Below are 16,092 nucleotides of genomic sequence, written 5' to 3' on the forward strand. Positions count from 1 at the left end.
GTGGAATTAAGACAGACATCTTTGAATCCTCCCTATCACCTTTTCTTTTTTCCTTTCTTCTTTTTTGCTGCTGGGGAACCCTGCCAGGGCTGGAGCAGCATGTATGCCTCTCATCTTACCGTGCTACCATCTGCCTGCCCCCTGTTCACCTTTCCCCCTGGCTGGCCCAGAAGAGGCGAAAGCCTTCACAGAAAACTGCATAGCTCCCGTAGGTCAAAATTTGTGAGGCTGGCATCAGGGGCGCCTTGCACAGGTGGCTGCAGGTCAGGTCAGGTAGGTATGCAGATGGAAAGATATGCATATAGCCACTCGTGCAAGAACACACACGCGCACACACCCCTGAACTCACGATGGGTAGGGAGGAGGGACTTGAGGAATCTGATCCAAAGGGAACAAAGGCTGCTGCCTCTGCAGTGAGCCGACGACGGGAGAGTGACAGGCGGACAGCGAAAGGAAATGCAAGCAAAGTGTGAAAACCCACAGCAGTCGCTGCCAGAGAGCATATGCATCGGACTTCACAGCTTCCTCCTGCTCCTAGCTTACATTTGCTCCATATGCTGCTCTACACAGCTTTCTGGGGCCATAATAGGTTTTATTCCATAGTTTTTATACTAACACGGACGACTCACATCTGCTCCACTACCCAATTTGCTCTCTAATGTCTTCGCCTGTGAGGAGAGAACAGCTTACACAGAACTTCACAATGACAGCAGTGGCAGAGAGTCCAAATCCAGGGACCAGGAAAGGCTAGACCCTTAAATGCTTCAGCTGGGGGGGGGGGGGATTCTCTGTAAGAATGTCACACTACACAGGGGCAAATTGGAGCTCGGAGATATGAACTGGTGGAAGGAAGGATCGTGACCAGGAGGTAGGCTCTATTTAGGCTGAATGAGACTCCTAATTCAGGGCAGATTTTTATTTTCTTCTGGTCTCTGCCAAAATCGCTCAGAGATTTTTCTCCCTATATTGGTTGTGATGAGAAAGAAGTAGTTTGGGTTAGTCACCAATGATCTAGCCAATCCACCCTATGGGATCACCAGAGCTCTGTGCTATTTAGGCTGATGTACATGTATGTGTGCATGTATTCTTGTGTGAGTGTTATGTGTGCATGCATGTGGAGACCATAGGATAACCTTGGATGTTTTTCTTCAGTATCATCCATCTTGTGTTTTTGAGACACAGTCTCTCACTGGGCTGGAATTTTAACAAGCAGATTAGGATAGCTGGCCAGGGAACTTGTACCGGCCTACGGGTCTCTGCCTCCTCTGCTTTGGGTTTACAATTATACAGTTTCTTTAAGTGAGTCTAGGAATGGGACTCAGAACCTCGTACTTGCAAAGCAACCACTGTACAGGCTGAGCCAGTGCCAAACCCCTAACTCTGTTATTAAAGAACTTTGAATATCTATCCAAGCTTGGGGACCTCTAGATACTCTGGGGCTCAAGTGACCTACCATGCCGGGGACCTACCTGGAGACTGATCTGGCTTCCAAAACCATGAAGACTCACCTGTAATGTCTTCCCATTGTAACAGCACTTACTAGCCAAACAGCCTAGAGCAACGTATCTTATAGTTGGGTCAGTTAATGGCACGTAGCAAAATCGGAGTCTTTGGAAACCTTTCAAGGCCCAGGGACGCTTCCCCATGTGAGAGGAAGACAAAATAGTGATTCAAGAGCAAGAACTTTGGAAGAAAACCTTTGTCCTCCCCGTGTTATGTACTCTCCTGCGGAGCTGTCTCACTCCAGGGCCTTGGTTTCCCCGGATGCCAGTCTGAGGGAAGCAGGCCTGTGAGGCGGCACCATCTCAAGAGCTTGGCGGTGGTGTTGTGTAACTGTCTGCCATCTGTTACTCAGAAGCAGCCCCACAAAGCGCTGAGCAATGGACGCTGTCGCCGCCGCTACTGCTGCTGCTGCTGCTGCTGCTGCTGCTGCTGCAGCTCCTGCCTGGAGCTCTGAGCGGCTCCACAGCTTGCTTGGGAGGTTCTCTGCAGAGCCCACAGGGAACACTTTGCAGGCCCAGGGCTAGGACTCTAGGGTGAGGCTCTTGGAAGAGATCCAGGGAGTTCAGAGAGCTGTGGGAGCGGGTGCTCTTACCACTCGCCATCGCTCCCTGGACAATTAGTTACCAATCAATGCCTTTGTCTGTCTAAACCACAACTGGAGAGAGTGGACCCAGGCTTTCAGAGGCCGCGGGTCCGATAGAGACAAGTGTGGGACGTCAGCAGGGGCCTGCGTGATTCTCAACCGCATCTAGACGTGGGCTGGCGGTTTTTACTGGCTGATTGATTTCCAACCCCAAATTTCTTACCTACATTCCTGCTCCAGAGCCTTTGCCTTATGGTTGAAAGACAAGGTATCAAACACTGGAGCTTTTGTGGGGGCGCCTCTGTTTCTGAGCATGAGTCTCGAGGGCTCTATGACACTGGAGGAGGAATGCTAGAGAGCTGACTGACACCTTTCTTACCTGCAGTCCAGTGTGGGAGCTGCCCCTATGCTAAGCTCTAGCACTGTGAAGGAAGCTGGCTGGGGGCATGCGTCTGAGCCACTGGCCGTGTCATTCCCACCTGAAGAAACTTGGAGGCAGCATCCCTCTAACTAAAATGACACAGGGCTCCAGTGGCCACTGCTCCGTAGACTTTGCAAAAACTTTCACCTTTTCTCTCTGAACTCTGAGGTAATCCGGCGTTCACATTTTAAGATGAGGAACAGTCTTAAGACTTAGGAGAAGTCTTAAAGGAGAGGATGCAGATGTGATTTGCCCTGTTGGTGTGGGCAGGCTAGGTCAGGAACCACACCTCACTATTCTAGAGATATGGTTAGAAATTCATCCAGCATACCTGAAGCCTATGTGGAAATTGGAGTCATAATTGTCTCTTTCTCTAAACCCAAGTGACTTTAGTCTGTAACTGGAAGATGTATTCCTTAAAGACAACTGGGAAAGGGATTTTGGGAGCCACTCCCAGGACCACTTCTCCCACAGCTTCCCATAGTTGTGCTGACTTTAGACCCTCTTTTCCTGCAAGCCCTGATATTTTTCAAGGAGAAAACACTCCTCAGGGATTTAATTTTGCCTTAATTTTTAAAAGGACATCTTTCCAGTTAAATTTAGACCAGCTCAGTTTTCCATTAAGAGAAAGTTGCCAGGCACCTGCTCAAAGGCAGAGAAATACCCTAGGGGATGGCTGAACTCGACCTTGGCCCTGAAATGGTCAAGCAAGTGAGCTTGAACCTGAGACAGCATCTGGGTCAACCCCACTATCCCAGTGATGGCTCCGGGCTAGCGGACCTTAATGTGAGCACCACGTGCAGCGCCCGGCAGCAAATAGAAACTCCTCCCAGGCAGTGCCTCACCTGGCGGGGCTTGGTCCTTAAGTATCACCTTCGGCTGCTGCAGCCTCTTAACCCGTCCCTGCCCAATCCCTCCCAGCGCAACCCTAGCTCGGGATGGTCCCAGAGCTGCATCCAAGGTCTCTCAACAGCACGGTGCTCCTCGGTCAGCGGGAGGCGGTAGCGCCCCCGCGCAGAGCTCGGTTCGCTCCCGCCCCGCTCTCCCTCGGAGTCGGTCTGTCTGTCGGGCCCGCCCTCCCTCCGCGCTCCCTCCTCCTCGTGCTCCTCCGGGGGTGCCGGGCACAGCCTCGGATTCCACCCTTTCGGCTGCTCGAGTCAGTTTCCCTCGCAGCGGCAGCCGGCAAAGGCAGCCGCGGCGCGCAGCAGCATCTCGGCGGCGGCCGCGGCTCTCCGGTTGGAGCGGGCGGCGGGCTGAGCTGCCCCTCGTCTCTGCCCGGCCGCGTCTCTAGTCTCCGGCGCCCCTCGCCGCTCCGTCCCGGCTGTGGCTTCTCTCCGAAGCGGCCGGGGCAGGATCCCGCCATCCAACCTCGGGATCCCAGGAGCAGCGTTTCCCCTAGAGCGAGGCGCGAGGCGACTCGTGCCCCGCCGCCCCTGACCGCCGGGGGGTGCCCCAGGGACGCGTCGCCACCAAGAGAAGCAGGAAGAGGGACCATGCGGCGGCTGACTCGCCGCTTGGCATTGCCCATCTTTGGGGTGCTATGGATCACTGTGCTGCTGTTCTTCTGGGTCACCAAGAGGAAGTTGGAGGTGCCGCTGGGACCCGAAGTGCAGACCCCCAAGGTATGCCGTTTCTTGGCGCGCAGGGCGCCGAGCACTGGCCGGTGGGAGGGTGCATAGTGCACGCACTGGGTTTGAGGGTTCCAAGGCAGGGGTGTTTGGGTGCTGCGAGCTGGAAACAGGCGCGGGATGTGGCCATGGGGAGGTGCTTCAGGAATTTAAGAAGCTTGGGGCGTCTCCAGATCCTTGGCGTGTGTAAGTGGCAGTGGGCGTGGGTGGTGGGCGCGCGCTTGCAGGCAGAGCAGGGCTCCCAACTTAACTAGCTGTCCGATGGCCAAGGGGGCGCTGCGGACTAGCCACTTTGGGACTGGTGATCGGTGGGTGCCGCTGGAGGGTCACTGGAGGTTGCTGGGTGAGCGATGCTGGCACCCGTGAGAAGTCTGGCGGATGTGCGGACGACCTCCTTCCCTTTGCTGCCAGACCCCAGAGGAGGAGGCTGATGACCCGGGTGCAGTGCGCAAGTGAACACTAGCGAGCCCCCTGGAGGCCTCCCCAGCGGGTGCCTTCCCTGACCACCTGGCCTGGCCTGGTGCCACCAGGCTCTGTAAACTGTTCCCCAGTCCATTCGCTGCGTTGGAAGTTGAATGCACTCAGAACACCACGGAGGAGCCCATAAGAAACCTTCCTACTGGCAGGGAGTTGTGGAAATGGGAACCCAAGTGGTTTTTCCAACTCTTGTCCACTCGGTGCAGTCCAGAGGAGTGGAAGGTTCCCCCTACTGGCTCGCTCTTGAGATTCAGAGCTCCTGTCTTTCCTCTCCACAGTCTCGAACTGAGGAAACAGAGCGAGGCCTCTGGGGATTTGCTCGCAGCTAAACAACCTTAATGAGCCTAGGGCAGTTTCTAGGAGTGGGATAAGACCATGGAGGAGCCTGTGGTCAGAAAGAGGAAGACTGATGAACTTCACTGTGTTGAGTAGGAGTGGATCTCACCGATAAATACAGTTGGGAGGGCCTACTGAGTGCATAGTTAGTGTTTTCTTCACAAATAGTTGTTGAATATTGCTCTTATTTCATAGATGGGGAAACAGGTCGATAGTCTTTAATAAACTCATCTTAGGATTTGAACTCAGACCTCCACAGAATTTTCCTACTTGGATCCCAATAGACTCTTCTTTTAACCAAAGTACACCTTTAACCAAAGTTTTGAAATCTTGCCAATATTAGTAGATCAAAAAAAAAAAAAAAAAAAAGCATTTAGTGAGCACCCATGGAGTAGGCTATGTGCTAGGTGCTATGGGGTGCAGAGATCCAGGATTTGCTCCTTGGTGGAGGGTGGTTTGCTCCTCAGTGGTCCAGAGCGTGCAGAATTGACAGTCAAGTGTGTTCTCTGGACTGGGTGTCATGGGAGCCTGGGGATTCCTGGAGGAGGATACAATAGGTGAACTGAGAAGGACGGAGCAGTGGCTGTGGGCAGAGCACATCCCAAATAGAGACTAAGTCAGGTTTGAAGGAACAAGACAGCATGAAGCCTGTGGAGGTCAGAGGAATGAGACAGGGACAGTGTGTGTGGGTCTAGTCAGGACGGACCATGGCCGTTAGCAGGGTAGTGCTGCGATCGATTGGTATGCCTATCTGGCAGCCTTTATAGTACAGGATCTATTTTCTCAACACATGAATCTGTAGTTTTTGTTTTTTTTTTTTTTCCCGTTTTCCCTAGGTGGTTCTGCTCTGTGTGATGCAGTTAATGATGCCTGCAGGGACTTGAACTTTCTCTGTTTTGTGCTGAATCTCAATACCTTAAGCTGACTTAATCTTAGTTTTGCCCCAGGGATCTGGGGGCAAGAGCTCTTTTTCCTTTTGGGTGGACTTTGTCTCTTCTCCTCTCCCTGTCTGTGCTCAGCATATAGTGACAGCTGGCAGCCAGGTCCCAGGCACTGTGCTAGGCTTAGGTGCTGCTCCCAGGGGCCTGAGCTGTCCGTTTGGAGTGTGTGGGACAAACTCTGGGGAACTCTTTGCTGATGTAGACTCACAAGCAGATGGCAGCCCCACCTCAGGACTCTGTCTAAAGGCCTGCTCTTTGTCTCAACATTTCTTAGCCCCTTATTTTGAATAACTCTAAAGCCTCAATTATTCTATAGGTTTTGAAATCTTGACACATTTTATTATTAGGTGTACCCTTTCCCCGCTTTTTGGTTACTGTTTTTCTAGATCCCATTTTTCACTTATGTGTGTCTACATGTATGTCTTGTGTACATTTTTGTATATATTTGTGGATAAACATACCTCTGGATCTTCAAAGTGGGAGCATGGCTTGGTACAAGAGGAGCTGATAGTTCTACATCTTCATCTGAAGGCCTCTAGGAGAAGACTGGCTTCTAGGCAGCTGGGCAAGGGTCTTAAAGCCCAGGCCCACAGTAAGGCACTTCCTCCAACAAGGCCACACCTACTCCAACAAGGCCACACTTCCAAATAGGGCCCCTCCCTGAGCCAAGTGTATTCAAACCACCACACCCATCAACTGCTAATTAAGAAAATGCCCCACAGGCCTTGTCTACAGTTCAGATACCAACCTTATGGAGGCAATTTCTCAATATAGGTTCCCACCTCTCAAATGACTTTAGTTTGTGTCAAGTTGACATAAAACTATCCTTCACAGTGTGTATCTCAGGAAAGATGAAAGGGGAGCAGTTTTACTTCCCATGATTGGTGTGAACAGAAACTTTGTATGACATGGCACACAAAGTATTCTAAAGAAACACAGTATTCTCCTCCAACTGGACTGCATGTTACAGTCACCTGGAGAGCTTGGTTGGCACAGAGATTTTTGGATTTGTCACAGAGGTTATGATTCTGTGGATTTGGGAGAAGGTCCTAGGATTACTACTTCCACACACGAGTCATGTGACTGTAATGCAGGCTTCAGGTAGATGTGGTAGAGAACCACCTCTAGAGTTTCTCCACCTTTGAGAGTTCCAAGTGTATGTGTGTGTGTGCAAGCGTGTTTGGCTGTAGGAGTGCAAGCACACATGTGCCATGCTGTACATGTCAGAGTCAGCGAACAGTATCGGACGTGGTCCTCGCCTTCCTCCTTGTTGAGTCAGGGTCTCCTTTGCTGTTTTGCTGCCATGGAGGCCAGGCTAGCTGGGGCAGGAGCTTCAGACCTTCTTTCTCTGCTTCTCCATCTTGGTGTGGGAGCCCTGGGATTTCAGACATGGCTGTCTGTCCTGTCCTGTTTTCACATGGGTTTTAGGAATCTGAACTAATGACCACATGCTTTCAAGACTGCCTTACACCTAGAGCCACATCTTCAACCTGAGGTTGCTTTCTTGATAGTAAGAATACAGTTGGCACATTTGTCTACTATGGGGGAAAACTAAGGTTTTGAATGAGTTCAGTACACTAGGCATTTGTAGGAAACAATTATGCAACGATGGGGAAGTCTTTGCCTGGATATGCCGAAATATTCCTTTTGTTGAGGGATTTTTCCAAAATTGGGGTGGAATGATGTATTTTCTACTTGTCATTAAGTTGTGGTGCATACCACTATAGTGAAAGACAAATTAACAAGAGAAAAAACTAATGCAATTGATTGTAACTTTGAAGATCCAAAAACCCAGCCTGTACGGTGGAGAATGGATTGCTGTAGTGGACATACCCCTGGGGACAAGGTACAACCCGATGCTGGAAAGGGGGTAGGCAGCAGCAAGGCCGTCTGCTTGGATCAGTGGTTCTCAACCTTCCTAACACTGTGACCCTTTAATACAATTTCTCCTGTTGTGATGACCCCCAACCATAAAATTATTTTCATTGCTATGTCATAACTGTAATTTTGCTACTGTTATGAATCATCGTGCAAATATATGCTATGTGGGATTATCTGGTATCCCTGGGAAAGGGTCATTTGATCCTTCAGACCACAGGTTGAGAACTCCTGATTTAGCTTCTTTTACCCTCTCTGAGCAGCATTCTTTCTTCCTGGGTATGGATAGGACCTTTCATAGAATGAAGGGCTTAGATCTCCTATCAGACAAGGTAGGTCAGAGAATTTCTTTATGGTCATCTTATACTCAGAGTGTTAGATTAATTGTTTGAAGCTGTCTGGCTTGCTGTGGGTAAAGGAATCCTGGTATTCTGTGGCTCACCCTAGGGAAGAGAGAGTTCAGGCTCTTTGCCTTGCCCTAGGCAGAGAATGGGATCAGGGGACAGGAGGAAATGCTCATCCAGAGACTTTGCTTATGAGTCCTTCACTTTGTTTTTGTGTTATTTGGGTTTTCTTTATTAAGACTTAATTATTTGTTGTATGTATGTAAGCACACTGTTGCTGTCTTCAGACACACCAAAAGAGGGCATCAGATCCCATTATAGATGGTTGTGAGCCACCATGTGGTTGCTGGGACTTGAACTCAGGACCTCTGGAAGAGCAGTCAGTGTTCTTAACCAACCACTGAGCCATCTCTCCAGCTCCTGGAATTTTTTTTAAGCCCCATTTTCAGCATGGTGGTGAGGGTCAGCTTATTTCTAAAGTAAGAGCAGTGGATTTCCTTCCCATGCATCTTCAGAGAAACTGAGAATGGCGTAGCTCTGGGCGGGGCTCCTGGGCTGGGGACTGCACAGCTCTTAGACTCTGTCTGGTCATAGGCTCTCAGGTCCTTGTGCTATGGAATGTCCCCATTCTCCTAGTCTTCACAGCAGGCCTGATATAACCCTCTGCTCAGTGTGTCACCATCTTGAGTGATGCGGACAAGGACAAGATTTGTTGCGGTCCTGGCTAAATAAAGTAATTGGATTTTTTTCTTAGTTTCATGAGGGGATGGTTCTAGGAGCTGGGTTGATAACTCAGTGAAGGGCTCAAGCGTGAGAACCTGAGTTCTGTGCCCAACACCCATTAAAAAAAAAAAGGCACTGCTCTCACAGGACCTAAGCAGTTGCTAGGAAGCTGGGGCAGCCAGGAGACTGTGACTGTGGTGTGAAAAATGGTGTTACCTCGCAGCACCACCTGGGTGGGGTACCCTCTTTCCTCCAGGCTCCATCACAGGTGCTCTTGTGATCTCAGCTCTACTGAGGTAGGGACAGGATTCCTCAAGGAATCAGTGAGTCCTAGGCTAGTGAAAGATCTTGTCTCAAAGAACAAGGCTGGGGTTGGACAGATGGCTCTCCTGGTGGTTGAAGTGCTTGCTGCACAAGCCTGCAGATCTGAGTTTGACTCATCAGCCTTTACAAAAGAAAAAGAAAAACAGGCAGTTGTGGCGTGAGCATCTGTAATCCTAGATGTGAGAAAGGAGACGCAGCACGCAGATCCCTGGAGCTCTCTGGAGGGACAGTCTTGCCAAATTACTGAGCTCAGGCTTCAGTAAAGGAGCCCATCTCAAAAACTAAGGTGGAGAGTGATTGAAGAAGACACCTGATAGCTACTTCTGACCTCCACACTCATGCACATGATCACGTGCACACACATACACACACACACACACACCCCACTCCCACCCCAACACACACACACACACACACACATACCTCTTATAAAAACAGATGAAGTACCAGAAAGCAAGGTGGATACACCTTCTGAGAAATGACACCTGAGGTTGATCTAGGGCTCCACTTCCTGCACACACTCGTGCACATGAACACACATGCACACAAAAGAAAGGCTCACTCTATTAACAGCTCAAGTAAAGATTTCTTTAAACTTGGCCTTTTCGTGTTGATTTGATTTTAATACTGGCTCTCTAGCCCCAAATTATTCATCACGTCTCTAATTTCTAATTGAAAACCGTGTGACAAGTTTGATGTTTTATTCAAACTGCATTTTAATGGTAAATACCATATCACTTAAAAAGACCTAGGAAAGGCATGCTCGGTTCTCTTCTCTCTTGTCATTTGTTTGCCATTTGGAAAATTATATAACTGACAGATTAATAAAAAAAAAGGAGCAAAATTGTGTGTGTGTGTGTGTGTGTGTGTGTGTGGTGTGTGTCTTATTTCCAAGAAACTAAATTTAGTCTAAAGGCTTAGAAAAAGCAAGAGTTTCAGGCCGGAGGGTAATTTTTGAGGAAAGTATTAGGAACGTAAAGGCTTTGAGTGAAATGCCTCTGGCCTATGTAAATGTCTTGGAATGTACTAGAAATACAGCAAATGCTATTAGAACATAGCTTGTCTTTTTTATTGTATTTGCATACCACCGTACCTTAACTATACAGCACTGGTGTTTTATTTCCCATTTAGTTGTTAATTTCTCCAATTAAGAAAAGTTATGAATTTTCCAAAAGGGCCCTATTGATCTAGTGACACTTGGTATGTGCACACTGGATTCTGTACAGCGGATTTTGGTGCTGGCGATGTCAGCGGCCTATTATCACATGCGTGTCTGCCTCTCATTTGCTGAGCAGGTGCCCATGGAGGTGTGGACCAACTTCCCTTCTGCGACTATCCTTGGAGCAGGGTATTAAGGTGTCATAAACAGGTAGCCCAGAGTACTGCCTGCTCCTGCATAAAGCAGGAGGTTGGGATCGTAGGAAGTAGCTTTGCTTTACTTTCTAGAATAAGCCTTTACATCTTTAAAAAATGTATTTTCATGTGTTTAAAAAGCTTAGACCCCTGAGCGATCATTTCATGACCTCCACAAGAAATTTGCCCTGAGTCATTTTTGGCCCATTCAGAACGGATCCATAATGCAGAGACATTTGCAAAGCCCAATTGTCTGGTTCTCAGAACCAAGGGTCTGTCCATGCTCTGACTCCCTTGTGCTTTCCTGGCTGTCTTTACCCTAGACAGGAGTCCCTGCCTCAGGGAGGACCCAGGTGGCTGTGCTCTAGGGACATCTCTGGCTTACTGATGCTCCATACCCTTTGTTTCCCAGAAGAGCCTTGCAGTTGTCAAAACAGCGATCAACAGTCCCATCTCTCCATACCTTCCCTATAAGCCCAGACTTTCACCTGCTTGTCAGGAAGCTCACAGGGGCAGAGCAGGCTGTAAGGCAAATGAGTACCTCTCTCCATGTCCATAAGGTAGCCAGCCATCTTTGGAGCTGCCTGTCCCTCCAAAACACTCAGCTGCTCTCTTCTGTTCCTCAGAGGTCATTTGTAACCCAAGCAGGGACAGAATAAGCCCACTGCCTGCCGATGCCTAGGGCCCAGGATTTCTACACCTGCTACTTCCTTTGCTCTACCCTGCCATTCCAAATTTCCAAGAATCTTCCCCTTTGCCCAGTGCCCGGTTCTGCAGAGACCTGTTTTGTGCCTTTGTTTGATTTCTAATGTTTGCTGTTTTGTCACAAAGCCCCTATGGTGTTTTTGGGAAATAATCTGAATTAGAAAGCAGGGAGAGTTTCCCAGCTCTGCACTTGGGGGGGACATGAACCCTGCCATGGCTTCTGCACACCTCCTCCAGAGACCCGGAATGATAGCCTGGCCATCTGTTTTGGGGAAATGAGTTTGATGTGCCTTGCGCCCTCTGCAACTGGCAGCTGCCTCTTGTCATGGCCTGAGCTATCCTGAGCTAGACGGTGAGTCTGCCCCGTCTGCAGCCCCCAGGTACTCATGAGAGCCAGGTGATAAATCCCAGCCTTTATTAGGGCCCCCACTGTGTCAAAATCAGCTATAGCTTTACTTATACACATAGCAGCCAGGGTGTCTTTTTCTGCCTTTGGCAGTGCCAGGACTAACTCAGCCTTTTCTCCTCCTGGCTCAGTTGCCTCTGCTGTGAACTGGGAATGACACACTATAGCATGGGTGGTGCCCTATTAATCTATGTGCAGTGAGAGATGATTCAGGTTAGCTGTGAGTAGCTCTGCAGGGAGACCCTATGGCTATAAAAAGTAATGGTGTGCATGTATGTGTGTGTGTGTGTGTGTGTGTGTGTACAGGTCTGTGTGTGTATGTATGTGCAGGTGTGATGTGTATGTATGTATAGGGGTGTGTGTGTGTGTGTGTGTGAGTGTGAAGAGCAAAGGTGAACATCAGTGTGTCTTCCTCAATTGCTCTCCCTCTCTCTCTCTCTCGGAAACAGGATCCAGCTAGACTAGCGAGCCAGGAACCTTCCCATTTCTCCCTTCCCGGTGTTGAGATTACAAGGGCATGCTCCTGCAGCGCCTGGCTTTTTATATGGCTGTTAGGGATCCAGACTCAGCTCCTCGTGCATGTGCAGTAAGCAATTTACTCCCTAGCTCCTATTACTTGTCTTTTAATTATTTTACCAGAAATGCTAGACTAACTAAAAAATAAATCAGTTTCTGAATCCTCAGATGTTAAACTGATTAAGAAAGAGCCCTGGGGATAAAGAACATGCGTTCTCTCTCTCTCTCTCTCTCTCTCTCTCTCTCTCTCTCTCCTTCCCTCCCTCCCCCTGATACACACTACCTCACGTACATAGATGTATGCACACAGTGGTGCTCTAGGGAGTTCCTTAGATGCTCCTGAAATTTGCTGGCTCTAGTACTTTGGTATTACAGAATAAGTGGCCTGAAATGACCTTCTGGGGCAGCAGGCTTGGCATCTGGCAGCAGTCACCGCTCTCACAGTACCTAAGGAGTTGCTAGGAAGCTGCTGGGGACAGAGAGGAGATGGTGACGGTGGTGTGAGAGACGTTGCTGTCTCTCAGAGTTTCCTCATAGCCTTTTGCTTTTCCTCTGCACACCTCCTGAAATGCTAGTGCTACAAGGTGGAGAGCCCAGCCTACCGGGAAAGCAGCCCCACCGAGAAGGCTGGAGAGACAGCAGTGGTCTGGCCCTAGGCCCTTGGCTATGCAAGAGCCAGCTATGTCCCTACAGGCTCCAAGGTCAGGGACAGACTGCCACTCTGGTTCTTGGAGCTGTAGGATTGCTCCGGACACAGAGGCAGGCAGGGCAGGGGGTGTTTCTTTTCTTTTTTCTTTCTTTCTTTTTCTTTGAAGGGAGTTCTGCTTTGGGCCACTCTGAGCCATGCAGCCTTCTGTCAGCAGGAGCCCTTATCTCTGGAAATAAGAGAAGTCTGAGCCCCAGCTTCCTGGACAATACTGATTTTGAGTTCAAAGCCTTTTCTGCATACCATTTCCTGGAGACACGATTTGCCACTTAAAAAAAAAATTAAATTCTCCTCATGTCTCCTGTCTTCCTAACTGTATGCACTTCAGAGATCTTTCAAGGAAACACAGGCAAACAGAACAGTGTGCCATGTTCCTGCCAGTAGGCTTGAAGGCCCGCTGAGGGAAGCAGCGATCTCCACAGCCTGCTTTGCTGATGATCTTGTGGTTAACACCCATTTGTATCTTATTCAATAACATGGGAGAGTGGGAGATATCTCTAGAGCAGATGGGACCATCCCATCATGACTCCTTCACTCCTTCACTCCACAACAGTTTCTGTCCTCAATGGGGATGTGGAAATTAAAAAAATAAATAAATAAATAAACATTTTCTCCTTGATTGTGGAGGCTGGAGATTTCTAGAGCATCTCTTATTCCTCTGATAATGTTCTGTCCATTCTTGATCTCTCTCTGCTCCCCAGCCATAGAGAGACCGGTCCAATCAATATTTATGTGCCCATCACTTGCAGCTGCGACACGCAGGCAATAGTGGCTGCCAAATTCCTTGATGACCATTGAAATATTCACGGGTGCCTGTATCGGAGGCCCATTGTTCCCCAGGCTCTCAGGAAGAGCAGGCCATGTGATGCAAGGATTAATTAAGCCTCTCAGATAATTGGCTATTAATAGATGGCCAATTGATGGCTGCCAGCTGGGTGCCGAATTGACTAATGTCCTTATGGTGGGCAGGTGGTTGACTTCAGAAGAGAAACGGGCTGGAAGACCTGACTAATTAAATACTGAATCAGGAAAAGACAGCTAAGAGGTGTAGCTTCTTGTCCCCCCCCCCTCCTTTCCTGTGATATTTTACAGTTTACAAAGCATTTATCTGCACGGATGCTTCATTTGATCCTTACTGTGGTCTTGTGAGATGGAAGCTACTCCTATTCTTATTTTCTGAGGTATGAGAAATCTGAGGTTATACAGGGAGGGGACTTGGGCAAGCTTGTCTATCGAGGACTTATTTTTTTGGGCAACAAAGCATGTGCTATTTTATTTCAATTATGGACATGTTCAACTCTGGCTAGACTCCCTTTCCAGGGAAAAATGAAATATATTCTGTATCCTTGTATGAGTTACTTGCATGTTCTTTATCAGCGTTGCTTTTCTACCCATAGAAGGGACCTGGCTCAAGAACTAAAGGAAATGCAGTTTGTCTGGAAGGGGCTGTGGAGCCTGAAGGCCACCCTACCCTTGTGAAGTAGGAGGATGACAGAGCTGAAGTTGCAGATTCAGTCTAAGAAGTGGAGAGAGGCTACCTGCACAGCATTCTCTATTCCCATCTTTAGACATCTGTGCTGACCTCATCTGGGGACCCCGTGCTCTCTCAGCCACCACCCCTCCCAGCCTGCACAATCTGACTACAGGAGATGAGTCTCAGTCCCTATCCATGAGGTTGCCTCAACTCAGAAGTCAGCAGGGTTGTAGAATTAAGACTGACTGTCTACCCTTGATTTGACCCCTTTCCTGATGAACATGGTCCTTAAACAATCAGAAGTAATTCCCCTGGGGCTGGGGGATATAATTTGAAAGAACTGAACACAACCTGTTTGCAAGGCAAGGTGGGAGCAGATGACTCTGGAGTGGGTTGAGAGGACACCTAGTGTCTCTTTAGCTCCTGCCTTCCCTGCTGCAGGGGGTTCCAGCTTGTGTCTGTTCCTACAGAATAGACCATAAAGGTTACCCTGGAAGGTGGACTGATGACTGCTGGGTTCTGCCTGGCAGATGGACTGCTGGTTCCTTACCCATTCTAGGCTTGGAGACAGGAGCAATGCATAGCCCTAAGCTCAGCAAAGCACAAAGGACAAAGAACAAAGCTACTTAGCATCTTCTCAGGCAACCTGCCTATACTTTGGGTAAGCTACGGAAAGGCTCACGCTGGTGCTTTTGCTATACCCCCTAAATGACAAGGTGAGTGGGTTCTCTGTTCCAAGAACCCAAACTGAAACATGAAGTTCTTACTGTCATGCATTTCTCAGCTGTATTTTTAAAGGATGTCTTTGGAGTGTGGGGAGATAAGCCTCAAACTGTCTCCTCGGCTCAGAGGCCCTGATGGCTTGGGAGATATTTGCTCAATTCCTGGTCGCATTAGCTCTGCATTTCTCCCTGCCTTGCTTCAAACCAAGATTGCTGTTTCTGTTGCGTTTCTTCTCAAAACTGAACATATGTTTTGGAAAACTGCTTGTCATGGTCTACTAGAGTTGAACATGTGTGAGTACCTATGATCCTGCAATCTCAAACCTGCTCTAAATATATTCAAAGTGTAGTTGGCCAACTTATTTTCCTAGCTTATATGCAGTTGTTCAACTCTGCAGTTGCAGTGTGAATTCTGAGGTGTAAATGAGTGGGTGTGGCTATATTCCAATACATACATTATTTGTGGAAACCACAAATTGAATTTCATATATTTTTCATATCTGTTGAGATGGTTTCTTCTGTTGGTAATATTTTTGGATATTTAGGAATGCAAAAAAATTCCGTTCTCTAAGTAATAGGCGCTAAGCCAGATGACAGGTCACGTTTGGCCTGCAAACTACTGGGATTCTACTTATTTCAGAATACCAAAGCAGGCCTCTCATGTTGGAGGTCGGTGTCATGGCTGACCTTGGTTGAGCTTAGTGGCTAGAAGGTAGAAGGGGCATTTGTAGTAGGGGAATCTGGGACCATCCAGGCTTCTGATCTGAGTAGTAGTTTCACAGACATGCCTACCTAATGAAAAATCACCGAATGCCTATCCATTCTCTTTTGCTTGTTCTGTTTCTGTAGATGGTTCAAAAGGGAAAAAATATCCTAACTGAGTGTGACTGGAGTGTGACTTCGGGTCTTAGCATCTCATTTAGGGAGAAGAGCCTAGCGGTAGTCTCTTGTCTTTTGATAGTTACTGTTTCTGATCTCTGAATAAGGTAGTCTTTGGAGAAAGGTGTTGGCTTGACTTTGCAATTTCCCAATTCCTGCTCCCTTTTGTAGAC

At 48.5% G+C, this 16,092-nt stretch overlaps 1 protein-coding gene across 2 annotated transcripts in view; it reads left to right on the forward strand.

Annotated features, from left to right (window-relative positions):
* The first annotated feature begins 3,776 nt into the window (after positions 1–3,776).
* Galnt14 (polypeptide N-acetylgalactosaminyltransferase 14) overlaps positions 3,777–16,092 on the forward strand; it is a 242,786-nt gene continuing 230,470 nt past the window's right edge. The window contains exon 1 of one of the 2 annotated variants that reach the window (XM_052186303.1): positions 3,777–4,129. In XM_052186303.1, the coding sequence (XP_052042263.1) occupies positions 4,001–4,129 (129 nt within the window). In that variant the 5' untranslated portion in view covers positions 3,777–4,000. The remainder of the gene's footprint in view (positions 4,130–16,092) is intronic. The other variant, XM_052186302.1, reaches the window with a different exon arrangement.

This window comes from Apodemus sylvaticus, chromosome 6 (assembly GCF_947179515.1).
Source record: "Apodemus sylvaticus chromosome 6, mApoSyl1.1, whole genome shotgun sequence".
Lineage (NCBI taxonomy): Eukaryota > Metazoa > Chordata > Mammalia > Rodentia > Muridae > Apodemus > Apodemus sylvaticus.